This window comes from Meleagris gallopavo, chromosome 1, assembly GCF_000146605.3.
Source record: "Meleagris gallopavo isolate NT-WF06-2002-E0010 breed Aviagen turkey brand Nicholas breeding stock chromosome 1, Turkey_5.1, whole genome shotgun sequence".
Taxonomy (NCBI): Eukaryota; Metazoa; Chordata; class Aves; order Galliformes; family Phasianidae; genus Meleagris; species Meleagris gallopavo.
The window spans coordinates 75,979,227-75,995,638 of record NC_015011.2 but is presented as its reverse complement, the minus strand read 5'-3'; the positions used below and the strand labels follow the sequence as shown (position 1 = coordinate 75,995,638).

The 16,412-nt window shown below is 42.2% G+C and overlaps 1 protein-coding gene across 1 annotated transcript; it reads left to right on the top strand.

Moving 5' to 3' along the window:
• Positions 1 to 532: 532 nt before the first annotated feature.
• Positions 533 to 8,924, top strand: CCDC58 (coiled-coil domain containing 58; the record flags this gene model as incomplete). The annotated part of the gene is made up of 4 exons (XM_010718130.2): positions 533 to 757; positions 1,282 to 1,428; positions 5,283 to 5,342; positions 8,631 to 8,924. Coding segments are annotated over 4 exons (483 nt in total), but the record flags the coding sequence as incomplete, so codon positions are not given.
• Positions 8,925 to 16,412: the final 7,488 nt, after the last annotated feature.

Below are 16,412 nucleotides of genomic sequence, written 5' to 3'. Positions count from 1 at the left end.
GCGCTGCTCTGCCCGCCGGAGATTGGCGGTGCGATCGGGTTCTTCGTTAAACGTGACCTAGCTGCACGGCTTCATGGAGTAAGGCTGCGTGCAGAAGCGGCACGTGTGGGAGCCCGTGGGCTGTTCCGGAGTGTGGTGGCTCGGCGCGGTCTGCCGGTGCTGCTCTGTAATACTGTGAGCCCTCCGAGAGGCCTGCTTCTTCCACGGGGGGGCTCTTAGGGGCTGCAGCCTGGGGCCGGCTTCCCGTTTTCTTCGCCCCCGCTGTGCCTGTGGGGCTCCGGGAGCGGGCTGCAACAGCTCTGCCCTGCTTCCTGGGGAGACTGTCGTGTAGGGGAGAAGCGAGCATCACCCTGTTGTTGTGCAGTATGGGGCTGGAGCTGCCTTCGTCAGGTTTTCACTTCTTTGCATTAGCCCAGTTGTCTCCCACTGGCTTTCCTGCTAAGGAAAACCGAATGTTTTGCACCAAGCACATCGAAACTGTGGCTTCCTTGTGTGTTTGTTCCCCCCTGCCCCCTCCCTTTTCTAAAGATAAACCTTAATTTCTATTAAAATACTGAACTGTGCTTTTTTTACTGTACAACTCTCTTGGGTAAGCAATTTTTTTTTTTTAATTTGTTTTTATTTAATACAGGAGTTGCTCAGGGTGATGAGGACAATTGATGACAGAATCGTCCATGAATTAAACACTACAATTCCTACAGCCTCCTTTGTAGGGAAAGTTGATGCCAGCCAGACATGTAAAGAGCTCTACCAATCTGTAAGTGTCTGTTCCTTTAACTTTTGCTCACTTTCTGAGATTTCATGATGTGCATTGGCTACTAAAGTGGAGAACTTCAGTTTCTAAGGAAAAGGCTGACTTGATAGATCATGCTTTAATGTATTCATAGCTGGCATGCTTCACTTCTCTCCACAGCTAAACTACATGCATGTAAAAGCTTTAAAATCACACTGTAGGCTGGCTTATCCTGCAGTACTATTCTTTCGAAACGTACTTCCAGATGGCTTGCTCCTTTCTTTGAAAAATGAGTGCTAGCATAGTTTTGTGGTGCTCAAAACACTTGTTCATTTGTCATCTGCATGCATATCTTTGACTTTTACCATCAGATTGAGTTGGTAGCTACTGCTTAAAGCAGTGTTGCTTCTAACATATGGATTATAGAGACAAAGGGAATTCTGTAGGCACAGCAATACTTTGATTCTAGAAAGTCTCTCTCAAACTTGTAACACAGTTTTTTTAATTTGATGTCTGACCTGCTTATGACTTTCCCTCTTCTCACTTAGCTTATGGAAGCTCACACCAGCCGAGAGAGAATCATCAAAAACTGCATTGCTCAGACTTCCAGTGTAGTGAAAACTCTCAGAGAAGAGAGGGAGAAGGCACAGGATGATGTAGCATTATTAAAGCAACTCAGGAAAGAGCAGACAAAGGTGAGTGGTGGAGATTTTGAGGGGTCGCTTAGAAGTAAGAGGTTGTCTTCCCACATGGAAAGATCTCCTTGGTGGAGAGAACCTGAAGGGGAGTTTGACTTCGAATAGAATTTTTGAGTTGCAAGGGATCTGTAAGAGTTCATCTGGTCCAACTCCCCTGCAATGAATAGGGATATCTACAGCTCAGTCAGGTTGATGTCCACCCTGACTTCGAGTGTCTCCAGGGACAGGGCATCTACTGTAACTCTGGGCAACTTGTTCTAGTGCTTCACCGTCCTTATTGTAAAAAAATATTTTCCTTGTATCCAATGTAAATCTGCCTTCTTTTAGTTTGAAACCATGTCCCTTGTTCTATTACAACAGATGCTGCTAAAGAGTCTGTCCTCTTCTTTCTTATAGCCCCCTTTAGATGCTGAAAGGCTACCCTGATGCCTTCTCCAGGCTGAACAGTCCCAGCTTAGGCAATGGAACTTAGGCAGTGTTGTCCTCTGTTCTTATCGTCTGGATTTGTGAGAACCATAAAAGCAGAACAGAAACTACTTTTATCCTGTAAAATGGCACATCTTCTGAGATTCCACTACCCAAATGCCTAGAAAAACGTGTGCTTCTCCACAATGTATTCTGAACTTTGCTGACAAACACTTCCTAGTAGGAAGTAACTGTTTACTCTCTTCTGGAGAGTATCTGTTTGGAGGTTCCTATTGTCTTGTTGAATTCTTATGAAAAGTGGTGCAACTGCAGATGGTGGTTATGAGTGCAAAGGTATGATCACTAGAAGATAATGAAGTGTTTTCTAAGTTTCTCTCTACAATTATGCTGCTTTAAAGCAATTCTTTTACATTATTAGCCTGAGAAGCATCTTTCTTATTCATTGTGTTAATCGAGGTTCCTGTCCACTTTGAGGAGCTGCCAGGAAGCTTTGAATTCCAGTTTAGCAATTTTTTGTTGTTGCTGTTGTTGGTATTTAGATTAGACTGTGTGAGAGAGACTTCTGGATTTGCACAAGGGATTGAATGTGCAAACCCCAATCTTGTAGCCTCTGGATGGAAGGTGTACTTCAATAGAGGTGAGGTAGATGGCATATCAGAACTTTGAAAGAGCATTTCTTTCCAGAACAATGAAACGCTGATGCATTTGTAACTAAAGAACTTCCTGGAGGGATGACTGTAACTCAAGGGTTCAGTGTCCATCATTTGATGTTTCCAGGCATTGAATGAACTGTTTGACATATGCTTTTGGAAAAATGCTCTGATGTGAACTCATGTTTGAAGAACCAGGTGTCAGGCAAGTGGTTTTACACTTAAAGTCTAACTTACAGAGCATCCACGTTACTTGTCCCTCTGTACTCAGCTCTGGTGGGGCTGCACCTCAAGTACTATGTTCTTTTTTGGCTCCCTCACTATGAGAAAGACATGGAGTATGTCCAGGGAACGACAATGAAACTGATGAAGGATCTGGAACACAGGTCTTAAGAGAGGAGAGGCTGAGGGAATTGGGACTGTTTAGTAGGAGTAGAGGAGTCTCAGGAGAGAACTTATCTCTCACTACAGCTACCTGAGAGGTTGTGGTGAGCGGTGGGGGTCAGCCTCTTCTCCCATGTAGCCAGCAATAGGATGAAAAGGAATGGCTTCAAGTTGTGCCAAGAGAGGTTCAGTTTGGGTGTTAGGAAAAATTTCTCCAAAAGAGTGGTCAGGCACTGGAATGGGCTGCCCAGGAGGGTGGTTGAGTTGCTGTCCCTGAAGGTGTTCAAGGAACATCTAGCTGTTGTACTAAGGGACGTGGTTTAGTGGGGAAATGTTGGTGATAGGTGGATGGTTGGACAGGGATCTTGGAGATCTTTTCCAACCTTGATCATTTTATGATTCTGTGATACTTTGGGGAAACAGGTAGGATAGCTTAGAATTTTCTTCAAGTTCCCTTGCAGTCAATTCCTTAAATCACTTAGTTTCTGAGCTTATCACTGAAACCAATAAGAAGGTTGCAGTGATAATATTTAATAACTACAGGTGATTTCAAATATTATAAACAGTCCATAATTTGTAAACATCTCAGAAATTCTTTGATCAGATGACCTCAAATTTACACTTTTTCCCCTCACTCCCTCCCCACTTCTCCCTTTTTCCTTTTCTTCTCCAGGAGTTCAGCTTTGTTTTGTTTTTTTCTTTTTATTGGGACTTAGGCAATTTCTATTGACAGTACATTTGCTATTTTAAGACTATGCCTTTCAAATTTTTATTTGGTTGCAGTACAGATCTATTTTACTCTTTATTATTTGTGTTTCTCTCATACTGCTAGTGGTACAAATTGGAGGACTTTATGCAAGGTTACTACTTCTGGGTTACTGATTTTAAAAAACATCCTTGGAGCTGTGCAAGTCTAGCAACCAATTCTTTTAGTTCACTTATGTAAAAATATCAAAATATATTTGATTATTGTTGTTATCTTAGTTTTCTTATATGAAATTTCAAAATAGCCGACCAAGTTAATTCTGGAAGTCCAAAACATATAGCTTAACGAGTATTAGTTTTATTGAGTGAATTAATTGGGCTTAATGTTGGAATCTGTTTTAGAAGGAAGAAAACAGCAACAAAACAACCCAACCCAAACCACCTTTATAGCCTTGTTGATTAATACTGATTGCATTGCTATTCGGATCTGCATCTCTAAGCAAAAGACTGAAGTGATAGTTTTGCTTGGGCTTGGTGTCAAAGATGATTGTAAACCTATTCATATATTCCAGCAGGGAAAACTCTTCCTTGGTACACTAGGGATCTTCTCAGCAGAGGTATTATAGAGCCTAGTTATGGTCATCTGATCACCCAGCTAATGCTGTGTTATTATTTCAAATAGTTTGACATCCTATTGAGTAGGCAAAAGCTCATCTATGGGTGTTGGATGAGCTTTTGTAAGCTGTACATGTCCTAATGTCATACTTGAAGGTTTTTTTGTTTCAGATGAGATTGCTGTCTTGGTTTCCACCTGTTTACCAACTCTCTGACTGGAACTACATATTTAAAGTTGATTCATTCTGAAGTCTAAAACTCCAACAAAAATAAATCCTAACTCTGGGCATGAATGGACTCTTATATCCCCTCTTTTGCTTCTGGAACTTGTGGAGGGGCCAAATTACCACAGGTCATCTGAACACAGCTGTCACATATGCTCTATGGAGTTACTAATGGAGCTAAAACAGATTTTTGCATTTCTCCTGGATTGAATGAGTGGTCTAGAACTGCTTATTGTGGTATTTCAGAGCTCTTCCAACCTGTGTAAACCTTGTTTGTCCCACTGTAATTAAATATCATAGTAACTTCAGAGACTATAAATGTGATCTGTTCTTGTAGACCGTTTTTTGGTCAGTGCACTGATAGATTGCAAAGGAAGCAGAAGGGATACCTTCCTGATCTTAATCCTAAATCAGGAGTCTGTAATTTTCCCTAATTCTGTTGTTAGCTATTTTGTTTGACTCCAGTAATGTACATGTGGAAGACTAAGAACTCAAGGCTGCAAAGCTAACTGTAGCACTGCTATCCCTTGTGCTGAATGCTATTCAACCATTAGTAATTTTTGTCTGTGGAACCATTAAGGCTGATGAGTTCATTTTATCAAATCTTGACATATTTAAGAATGGATTAGTAATCAGTAGTAACTTCTGCTTTCAGGATGCCCCTTGCAGACTTCCCTAGCCTGCCCAAAGCATTGACTGAATGGAAGGACCAGGCTTTCAGGATGATTAACTTCAGTTTGCACCTGGTACTGGGTTTTTGTCACAGAAGTTGCAGAGGTGGTGAATACTGATAGCTGCAAGGACCATCTTGACAATAACTTCTTTCTTTGTCTGTTGTTTTCTACAGTTGAAATTGATGCAGTCGGAGCTGAATGTTGAAGAAGTGGTAAATGACAGAAGCTGGAAGGTACTCAGTCGTTTTAGAAAGTGATGTAGCTTTGTGCTATGGGTTTGAGCTGTCCTGCCCTGGAGCTGTGGGACAAATGCTTTATGAGGCAGGCTAACTAGGAACAGCGAGGGCAGTGCTGGGGCAAGTGTTTCAGGTCAGTCATTTCAGGGCTTTCAGTCAGATATCAGGGCTTTTCAGAGGCTGTGGAGGAAAGAAATGAGGCTGATATAGTGGGGAAGAAGGACTGTAGAATGCTTCCCATATAGATCTCCTTCTCAGCCTTACTTCAGTGGCTAGGGACTTAGTAAACTTGTCTGTGGTGGCCTGTCTGGAAAGCTTGGCTGGGCCTCTTCTGGTGCCACAGGGATGAGCTTTTCAGTCATGGCTCTGGTGCCAGTCATGCTTCTGAGCAGAGGCTGGTGGAGAATGCGGTTGTAGAAGTTAAACCTCTTTCTGACAGAGTTTCTGCAGACCTGGATGGATGATCCTAGTGTGAAGGGCAGTCTTGCTGTTGCTTTCTGGTGTCACCTTCAGGATTGATGGCCCCAGGTGCTCCACTCCCTTTTTAATCTTAGCTTTAGGATTTTAGTTCTAGGTTTCATCAGGGTAAATGGAATGCAAGTTCATGTCTTCTGTATTCTTGGAGACCATCACCATGATAGAGTTAGATGGAAGCTAAACAAATGAGTGTTTACATGTTTTACCACTCAATCTCCTGTTTGGAAAACCTTATCATGCCCTTAATTAATTAGTCATGCCCTTAAACTTAATTAATTTTGAGCCAGCTTGAATATGACTGAGAAATACCACAACTTCAACAACACCAGTGGCAAACGTTTCATGGAAATAGCACTGGTGATTTTATTTTTAAAGGGTGTGGGTTTGGTTGTGGGGAGAAATGCCTATTTCTCCTCTAGTATCTCTATTTCAAAACCCAAAGTTGGCACCAAACTTAGCACTAATACCAGTGATTTCTTGTAGCTACATTAGGTTATTTTAGGTTATGTCATTTTGTTAGTGACAGAAGTGCCTGACTTTTCCTGGGAATGGAGAATATTTAGTTGGAAAGTGGTGGGGTATGCACGTGGTGCAGAGAGGTTTCAGCCTGCAAGTGTTTAGAGAAGGACTTGAAGATAAATGTCTGCCTGGATTTTATCTCCAGCTCTACTGTTACATCCCTCTGAGTGCAGACTTAGCTGAGGTCTCATTCAGCTGTGAAAATACTCCACTGATGGAATTAGGTCCAGTCAAAGCTATGGATTTAATACCATTTGTTATATGGCAGTGGTTATTGGAGTGCAGGTGAGGACCTCTGCTCTTTTTTAGTGTTGCAGACTTTTGGTTGAAAAGTACCTTCATGGATTTACATTAACCCTGACCACTGCAAACTGGAAATATGTGATTAAGAAACAGTTATTTTGAGTAACAGTTACTCTGGGTAGCTGTAGCAGTAGTGAGATACAGAAAAGTGCTGCTTTATAGCAGTGCATATGGTGGAGATCTGTTTGGCTGATACCAAACAAGTAGCTGACTTCCAAAACAAGACATTTACATTAATCTCTCTGCACCAACTCTATGTGAGACTTTGTTATTGCAGTGTTTTTTAATTATTATTTAATTTTATATTATTTAATTTTATCATATTAATACATGAAAGACAGCAAAATCAAACTTTACCAGGCAACATTAATTTTATGGTACCTTGAGCACTTTTTCCTATGTGAAAAACAACAGTAACACTTCACAGGTAGGCTACAGGAGTTAAGTGGACTGAATAACACCCTGGGGTCTGTGGGTAGATGCTCTAAAAGTAGGAGGCAGTGTTAGTAAGATTGCAATATTGATTTTCCGTGGGCTTCAGAGTTGCTGTTAAATATGCTTTAAAAGATTGCATGATAGTGTGTTGGAACCTGAAATGTTTTTGGAATGTTATTTGATGTGAGAGAGCCTGCCTTACAGGAGTTTAGACTACGTTTCCAGTACTCTTTAAGGTATATATGCACATAGAATGACTTGGAGAAAAATGTTGCAATTTGCTTAGTATGAAAATGCTTCTAATGGGAAACCTGTGTGGCTTTTAATTTCTACAGTTTCCTTCTATTGGTTCCCTGATCTCAGATCTTTAAACACCTTCCAGAGGTGTCCACTGCATGTGGTAATTAAAAGGGACAGGCTTTGCCTGCATTTGGAAGAAATTACGTCAGAGCTCTCATGTTTTCTCTATTATGAATCAGTTTGCAGTATGTATTCTGTTTCTTAAAGTACACTAAATTTGAAGCGAAGTTGAAGATTACTTAAATTGTTGCTGTAAGGCATGCTGCAAACTTCACTTTTACTGAAGTAGCTGTTGGTTCTGCATGCTGGATAAGGAGACCAATTGCAGATACCAGGGTATCTTGGCAAAATGTGCTCTCACATGGGTGCTGCCATGGCTTAGAACTGCCATTGCCTTGGCTTGGTGCTAGGTGGTGCTCGTGCCACTTTTCAGGACATGCACTGGTCAAAGTTTGGTGCTAAAATGGTAAATAATTAAATTCCTCGATAACAGCACTGACAACTTTTTGAGCCTACATGTTATGCTTTTGATTCAGACTGTTGTACTTGATATAGTCATATTTACTGGCCCTTGTTAGAGTAAGCAGACTGCTTGCTGAGCTGTGCAGCTTGAGCTAAAGTAAAGTGATCTTCAGTCTCTAGTTCTCTGTCCCAAACTTTACCCAGAGAAGGTAAATGAGGTGAGAGCAGTGTGCCATTTGCAAGGTATGCTGGCAACAGCACCACCTGCAGCCAAATAACTTAAAGTATAGGCATGGCTTCCAAGAACACTTGCACCTCCTTTTATCTCTTATCACTATATACAATGCATTTGCTCAGGAAGGAGAAGAATATGATGCCCAGATTGGAACGCTGCAGTGAACTTCTGAACACAGCTGGTCAGGATCTTTTCGCTGGTCATTTCCCTGCCTCTTTAAAACCATAACAAACAAAAAAACCTCCTACCAACCAATGAGCCAAAAAGTTCAGTGTCTGTGACATAGAGAGACCGCAAGGATGATAAGTGCCTTATCTGAGGGGGAATACTGTTAGTGCTGTGCAGTTCCCCAGCACTGAGCTGCATACTTTGGATTTAGTAAAGCCAGGAGAGTAAGCAAATGGAGACAGATGGGCTGGTAAGTGCCATTTATTGATACTATAGTGCTGGGTGCCTTGAGCTGGGCTTGGCAGGAAGGAACAGTTACCTGAAGTAGGTCTGAAGACTCTAAACAAAGACTGATTTGCTTTTGCTCTTCTGTTTTGGTGTCTCAGGTATTTAATGAGCGTTGCCGAATTCATTACAAGCCTCCGAAGAGTCAATGATGTGAAGTACTTTCCATCAAGGTGGTCCACAATCATGAGAGCCAAACTGGAAAGAGACCTTGGGCAAGCCATACTTGGGCCTTGCAGAACCAGGATAACCCAGTCTTGCTTTATTTTGGACCTACTTAGCTGGAATCTCAAGGTTTAAATAATTCTCCTATAATTAAGAGAAAACAACTCCTCTTTTGTACAAAATATGTGAAAAAATGAGTTTTATAGTATTAAAATAATTTTCAAATTGAATGTGAAAATGGCATCTTTCTTGAACTTCTCAAACTGCAGATGTCATAGGGGGGAAGACAGAGTAAAGATAAACAAAGGAAGAAACAAAATCCCAGCTCAAAACAAGGAGAATGAGGTTCTCTTAGAACCAGTGCGCAGTAAATGGTCACTGAGCATGGTGTGTTTGTGTGAGTAGTTTACAAAAATTCAAAAGAGTATAAAAATTGCAGAATGATAAACTATGGGTTCAGCGCACATCAAAGCAAGAAGTTCCCAGCATTGTTTTGAACTACTGAACCACCAGTGACGTGGTTTCAAAATTTGAATGTGGACACAATTTTGCCATTGTTCCCCCCTTGCTGACCGGCAGCATCTGTGTGGTCTTTGTTACAAAGGTCTGGATTTTGCTTTTAACAAAGACTGTAGTGTTGATTAAAAATGCTTTGTGTTGGAGATGAAGATACATATTTGAACAGCATTCAGGAAGCTGACAGTTAACTCTCCAGTGTCTGTATTCCATCCGTTCTTCTGAGCCCTTAAAATTAATTCTTTAGGTGAGTTGTATCCGAGAGGAGGGAATAGCAGTGTGTGCCTGATACTGCTGAAGCTGGTCACAGTGTTGTGTTTAGAAAGCTTTAAATGCAACATCCCTGTGGCAAGGCAGCAGTGGAAACATCATTTAACACAGGGTAAATGTGAGGAAAATGAAATTGCTGCAATCGTATATCTAGTTTTTACTATCTCTAGGTGTCTGACTGTCAAATAACAAGGTCCACTTGGTTACCAGCTCTTCTGTTACAGACTAGTAATAGGACTTGAACAGAGCCATAAAATGCAGACTCCATCGTGCAAACACTTTGGAATTCAGTTATGCCACTGAAATGACTGTGAACTCTCGTGTCCTTAAGAAAGTTTTGCATATATGGGGAGCAGGACATAGCTGGGGGAGTATACATGTATCACAGAAATCTGGCAGAGTTCTATGCAGTATTATCTCTATTATGGTCCTGTGTCCAGTAGAGACTTAGATTAGATGGTTGCCTTTGTTTTGGAGTAGCAGGGTAGTTGTGATGTCACTCATTCCACTTTTCTTTGGGAATGAGGCAGAAATCTGCCCTACTTCTTTGAGGATATGAACTCTAATGCTGAAAAACCTTTGCCTGCATCCCCCCACAAGGTACTGCAACTGCTCTAAGCAGAACTTCGCTCTGGTTGCAGCTCTCATTTCACTCTTGCAGAAAAACAATGAAAGTACATCAAGTCTAAAAGAAAAAATGTTCAACTGTTACATTCCTATAGTAGCTTATTCTTAATTATTAAAACAAAGTAGAAATCAAGTACTGCTCCGAACTGTGGGCTGAGTTGCTAGTAACATAATTTCCATAGGAAATGCTCCACTGATCAGATAGTGAGAGCAAATGGTTTGGATTTCGAAGTTGGTTCTCTAATACTGGATCTTAATGTAAAGTCCTAAAATCTTTGTTCTCTTTAGGGTCTGAATTTAGAACTGCAATCCATTTAAGCCACTTATACAATATGAACTTCTGCCAGTGTCTATGGAGATGGCATCATAGAATCACTCAGGTTAGAAAAGACTTTAAAGGTCACTAAGTGCACCCATGACCTAACCATATTACCCTAACTAACAACCCTCAATACCTCTGAAGAATTAATCACTGTTCTACTGTAACCATTCATTTAAATACAGAGCCAAGAAAGTAGATTTGAATAAGCCCTTATGTGGAAAAACTTTTGAAATCCAAGAAAGCTTTTATGTCCCAAACGCTCCTCTTGTTTACAGAGGGTTGTACTAGAAAGCTGAATTACTCTATTTGGTTTACTCTGAGCACAGAGGACTATCTTACAGTATATGGCAAATCATATGTATCAGAGGCTACTTGAATCTGGCTGCTGAACTTATTGGAACTAAGGTGAGTACCTGGAATTGCATGTCATGCTTTGGGGCAAGGGGAGGGAGAAAAAGGCTTTGCTGTCTTAAAGAATCAGAATCATTTGAGTTGGAAGAGACCTTTAAAGGTCATGTAGTCCAACTCCCCTGCAGTGAACAGGAACACCTACAGTTACATCAGCTTGCTCAGAGCCCCATCCAGGCTGACCTTGAATGTTTCCAAGGACAGGTGTTGCAAGCCAAAGCAGCTTGTGGTTCATTACACCGATCACAGCCCTCTGAGTTAAGACTCAGAACAGAGCCAAGTGCTGATCGAGCAGCGGTATGCCTTTATTAAAAGATGAGTGAGTGAGGAAGAGAGAAAAAAGGAAAGAAAAGCAAGTCACCAGGGCAGATACTGTCATGTCCTGAGGGTCTGTGTTCCTCCTCCTCCTCCTGAGGTGGTTGAGGATATGGTGGGGCAAGCACCACTGGCTGCAGGGTTGGCAATTCCTTTTATGGATATGATCCCTTCCAGTTGGACCAGGAGCTATTGCCAGGCAGAGAGAGTCTGGTACTACATGCTGTGTACATACTGAACCAGCAGTTCTTCTCCCTTTGTGTGGTGGTCGTGGAGGGTCATAGGTGGAATGGGACCCAAGAGCACCGTAAGCACGAGGACTAACCTGGCTTCTCCACTGTGCTTGTGCAAAACCTGTGTTTGTTAGGCAACTTTCAGAAGGGTGTTACAGTACAGTTTTTGTTCTGAGGCCTTCACAAGATTGTTATAGTTTTGTCTCCAGTAGCCAGTTAGTTGTAAATCCATCTCTTAACCAATGAGAGAAAGAATTCACAATGTTACAGTTCTGTATAATGTTAGAGTGTGAGCCAGAAAGAAATATGTCACCTTATTCCCACAATGGGGCTTCCAGCACCTCTCTGGGTAATCTTCCAGAGCCTCACTGCCTTTATGGTACAAAATTACTTCTGTGTGTCCAATCTAAATCTCCCTTCTTTCAGTTTGAAACCATGACCTTTGTCCTGTTACAGCAGACCCTGCTGGAGTCCGTCTCCTTCCTTCTTACGTTCTCCTTTAGATACTGAAAAGCCACTATTAGGTCGCCTCAGAGCCTTCTCTTCTCCAGGCTGAACAGCCCCAGCTCTCTCATCCTGTCCTCATAGGACAGGTGTTCCATTTTAGTTGCCCCCCTCTGGACATGCTCCAACAGGTCCACGTCTCTCCTGTACTGAGGACTCCACATCTGGAAACAGAACTCCAGGTGAGGTTTCACCAGCACAGAGAAGAGGAACAGGATCATCTCACTTGACCTACTGACAACACAACCTTTGATGCAGCTCAGGATACTTTTAAAAGGACAGGAAGTGACAGGAAGTACCCTCTACAGGAACTGGCAGAGGGTAGATTTAGACTAGATAGTAGGAAGAAATTTTTTACTGTGAGGGTGGTGAGACACTGGAGCAGGTTGCCCAGTGAGGTTGTGAATGTCCCTTCCCTGGAAGCATTCAAGGCCAGGCTGGATGGGACTTGGAGCAACCTACTATAGAGGGAGTGTCTCTCTCCAATTTATAGGAGAGAGAGGAGGTTCTTTTTAATATCTGTATACCCAATGTGAGATTAAGAAACAACAGTTCAAATGTTGGTCCGACCAGTATGTTACAAATCTTAATCAGGGAGATGGGGAAGGGCAGGACGGACACTACTATGAATTAGGGTAATGGGGAAAGGAAGGAGGGCGATAGAAAAGATAGGAAAGAAGAAGCAAGGAGTCTTTGTAGGAAGCAAGAGGGAGATAGTCACCAGCATGGACCCAGCATGGTTCACAGTTCAGCCATTGATCTTCAGTAGTGGTGGATCGTCGGGCGTTGTTGTTCTGTTGACGATGACAGTGACCATGGTGATGATGGCTGTGTAGTACCAACTTACTTATAAGTCTAAAGTGGTTGAGTCAGCTCTCCTTGGAGTGGCAGCTTCTGGCTCTGGGATCTCAGCAGAAACTCCTTTGTGCCCATCTTCTGGGCCTTGCCAGCAGATAAGAGGGAGCAGGGATGCCCACCTGCATCCTGTTTTTCACAGGACACGATGGTATCATTCCCCACTTTTCCCATACCAAGCTGGAGCTATTTAGTCACAGGCCAGATCTTCCACCAGTGAACACTCCTGAGCACTCTCTTCTGGAGGCAAGCAGCTTTGGAGGAAGGTGCTTTCAAATGTCCACAAAGTGATGTGGATTGTCACACAGTAGCACCCATCACTTTCCTCCTCAATAAATCAATCAGAGTCTTTATCACAAGAAATACCTCAGGAAGCAAGCTTTGAGCCAAAAAAGCAAAGAAGGATTCTCACAGGGAGGTATCCCTGCCTATAGCAGAGGGTTGGAACTAGATAATATTAAAGGTCCCTTCCAATCCAAACTGTTCTGTTTCTATGGTGCTATGATATTGTTGACTTTCTGGGCTGCAAGGACAATTTGTGGGCTCATGTTCAGCTTGCCATACACTAGTAACTCCCTGTCCTTTATAGTAGAGCTGTGGTCCACCCTTACATCCCTCAGCTTGTGCTGATAGTGGGATTACCCAAGAATTTGTACCCGGATTTGTTTCCGGTGGAAGTTTTGCAATGGTACATAAGTGGCACTGGTGTGAGCTAGGGGCCGTATTAGACAGGTACAGGTAAAATATTTTGTGTCTAGTGAACCCCTTCCATTCTGGAATCCTTCTTCAATTTTATCATCAAGGTAGTCACAAAATTACTTGACTTCTTGATGTCATGTATACATTAAAGAACTGGACCCAACAAGTACCTGGATTCCATCTCTTTCTGTGGTTAAAAGCATTTTAACAAGAAGCATAACTGATGACCCTACTCAGAGTCTATATCTCATGCTTACCCCTGTAATGGGCCATTGTTGGGAAATACTCAGTATAGCTGGGCAGATCCAAGTAGATTAGAAAGCCCTCTCCCCTCTTCTTACCTCTTGTTGTGAAATGAAAAGGAAGAATTTTTTCTGACACAGTGCTGTTATCTTCTGTAGCCCTTAGGGACTCAAGACTGGTGAAATAGCTAATCCCTTTACAGAAAGTTTTTAAGGTTATAACTTGATTATCTTGAAGCAGTGTGAGGGAGGAGGCTTTTGCTACCATAGTCTGAGACAAATACTTTCCTGGTGCTGAAGTTCAGATTTTTGTTCATCTTTATAGTTGATGTATGATTTCAGAAATTTCTTGAATTCAGGTCAGTATCAGGAGGGGAAACCTTTTTATTTTCAGAACAACATGTTGAAAGTTGAGACTATTATTCTTGTGATGATGCCGGCTGAATCATCAGATGGTAGATGAAGAGCTGTTCTCTTTTCACAGCTCTTGAAATTTGGTGCAGACCATGTTTGTTCAGTCATGGTCAATCATGTCTTAATATTGTGATACAAGACTGATCTACTCACGTAGGTGCCCCAATCATATATTTGGAGCTGGCTTCATTTCTTGTTTAAAAATAACTCATAAACACATTTCTTGTTTGTTTCTGTTTCTTTTCTCTATTGGTACTTTTATTGACTACAATTTGTGTTTATTACTTAAAATTGCTTACACGGGACCAGAGAGTAGTAGCCTACAGGCTGCAAAGCTTTTTTTCTTCAAAAGTTGAATAGTATATATTGCAAAATGCTACACAGCTTTAAGACCAGAAAGAATAGTAGCGCTGCTCTTCCAGTTAGCAGCAGTGCACTTGTGTGAAAAGAAATTGCAATCTCTGCAAGTGCTAGGCATACCAAACGTGTTTTAAACAACGGTGACACAGAGAAGCTTGTAAATGTTCTGCAAGGATAACTGTTCCTTTCAAGGCAGTGTTCCAAATACTGTTTCATTACATCCAGAGCTTTATGAGAGGTTTAGATGAAGGTTGCTGTCAACAGTTTAGGCGCTGGTTCGGCCCGGTTTCATGACTAGCAGGGCAGAGGGATTTTGCAAATCCATCCCTCTGGAAAAGGGAAATAGGGGACCCCAAAATAATTAAAAACAGCGGCAATGATCTGAGGAGAAACTAATTTACTGGTTTACTAATTTACTGGCTTATGTATTATGGTATGTAATAATGGTATTGGAATACAAGATAACAGTATAATATAATATAATTAGAATTGAAGCTAATGAATCAAATATAATGAGAGTATCCAAAAGGCGGATAGGCCTCACCATAACACTGAGGTGAGATGCACAGTCCGGTTGAGCAGCAGGGAGGAGAGCCTGATGAAGAAGAGAGAGGTCAGATGACCTACCAAGGCCTTGTATCTGCTCCCCCTGAGCAGAAATGATAGCAACACAGCAAACAGTCTTCTGGGGAATGTAGCTCTTCTCTTCTGGGGCAGGTACCTGGAACTGGAGCATTAACATTTTAACACCCAGTGCACTGCATGGTGTTATGATATACCTATATCCGATATGATAGAATGAATACTGATAACCAAAAATCATAAAATCATGACAGTTGCATTGGATAGTCTGTTCATCTTTGACCCTGGTCATCTTTGGTAACAGGTCTGGGAGATGTCAGCATTTTGAGAACTTAATGGCTTCGTGAACTATGTGTGCAGGAATGTACTTCATCCCAGTGTTAGACACGAGACAGCCACCAATGCTCCTGGGAAGGAAAACAAGATGATTTGCATGTGTAAACTCTAGCTAATGATGATGTGAATGAGAGAATTGAGTGCACCCTCAGTAAGTTTGAAGCTGATACCAAGTTGGAGGAAGCATTCATCTGCTTGAGGGTAGGAAGGTCTTACAGGGGGATCTGGACATGCTGGATCGATGGGCTGAAGTTCAACAAGACCAAGTACTGGGTTCTGCGTATTGGTCACAACAACCCCAGGCAATGCTAGTCTTTGGGCAGAGCGGCAGGAAAGCTGCAAGGAGGAAAAGGAACTGGGAATGTTAGTTGACAGCTGGCTGAACATGAGCCCGCAGTGTGCCCAAGTGACCAAAAAGGCCAATGGCATCTTAGCTGATATCAGAAATAGAGCAGTCAGCAGGACCAGGGAAGTGATTGTTCCTCAGTACTCAGTACTTCACTGAGGCTGCATCTCAAGTACTGCGTTCAGTTTTGGGCCTCTTACTACAATAAAGACATTGAGTCTCTGGAGCACGTCCAGAGATGGACAATGAAGCTGTGAAGGGTCTGGAGCACAAGTCTTATGAAAAGTGGCTGAGGGAACTGAGATTGTTCAGTCCAGAGAAGAGGAGGCTCAGGGGTGACCTTATTGCTTTCTACAACTACCTGAAGGGAGGTTGTGCTGAGGTGGGTGTTGGTCTCTTCTCCTGGGTTACTGGTGACAGGACTAGTGGGAATGGCCTCAAGCTGTGCCAGGGAGGAAAAAATTATTCTTTGAAAGAGTGGCCAGGCACTGGAATGGGCTGTCCAGGGAGGCGGTCGAGTCACTGTCCCTTGTTGGAAACATCCAAATAATTTTTGTCAGGATGGTATCTCTGATAAAAGCAGATTTGATTTGCATTTGCAACGGCAGGTGTCCCGCAAGCAGGAGCACCTGAAATGACAGTTTTTATATCCTGTTTTCTCCCCCTCTCCCCCTTGCTTTCGCCCCCCC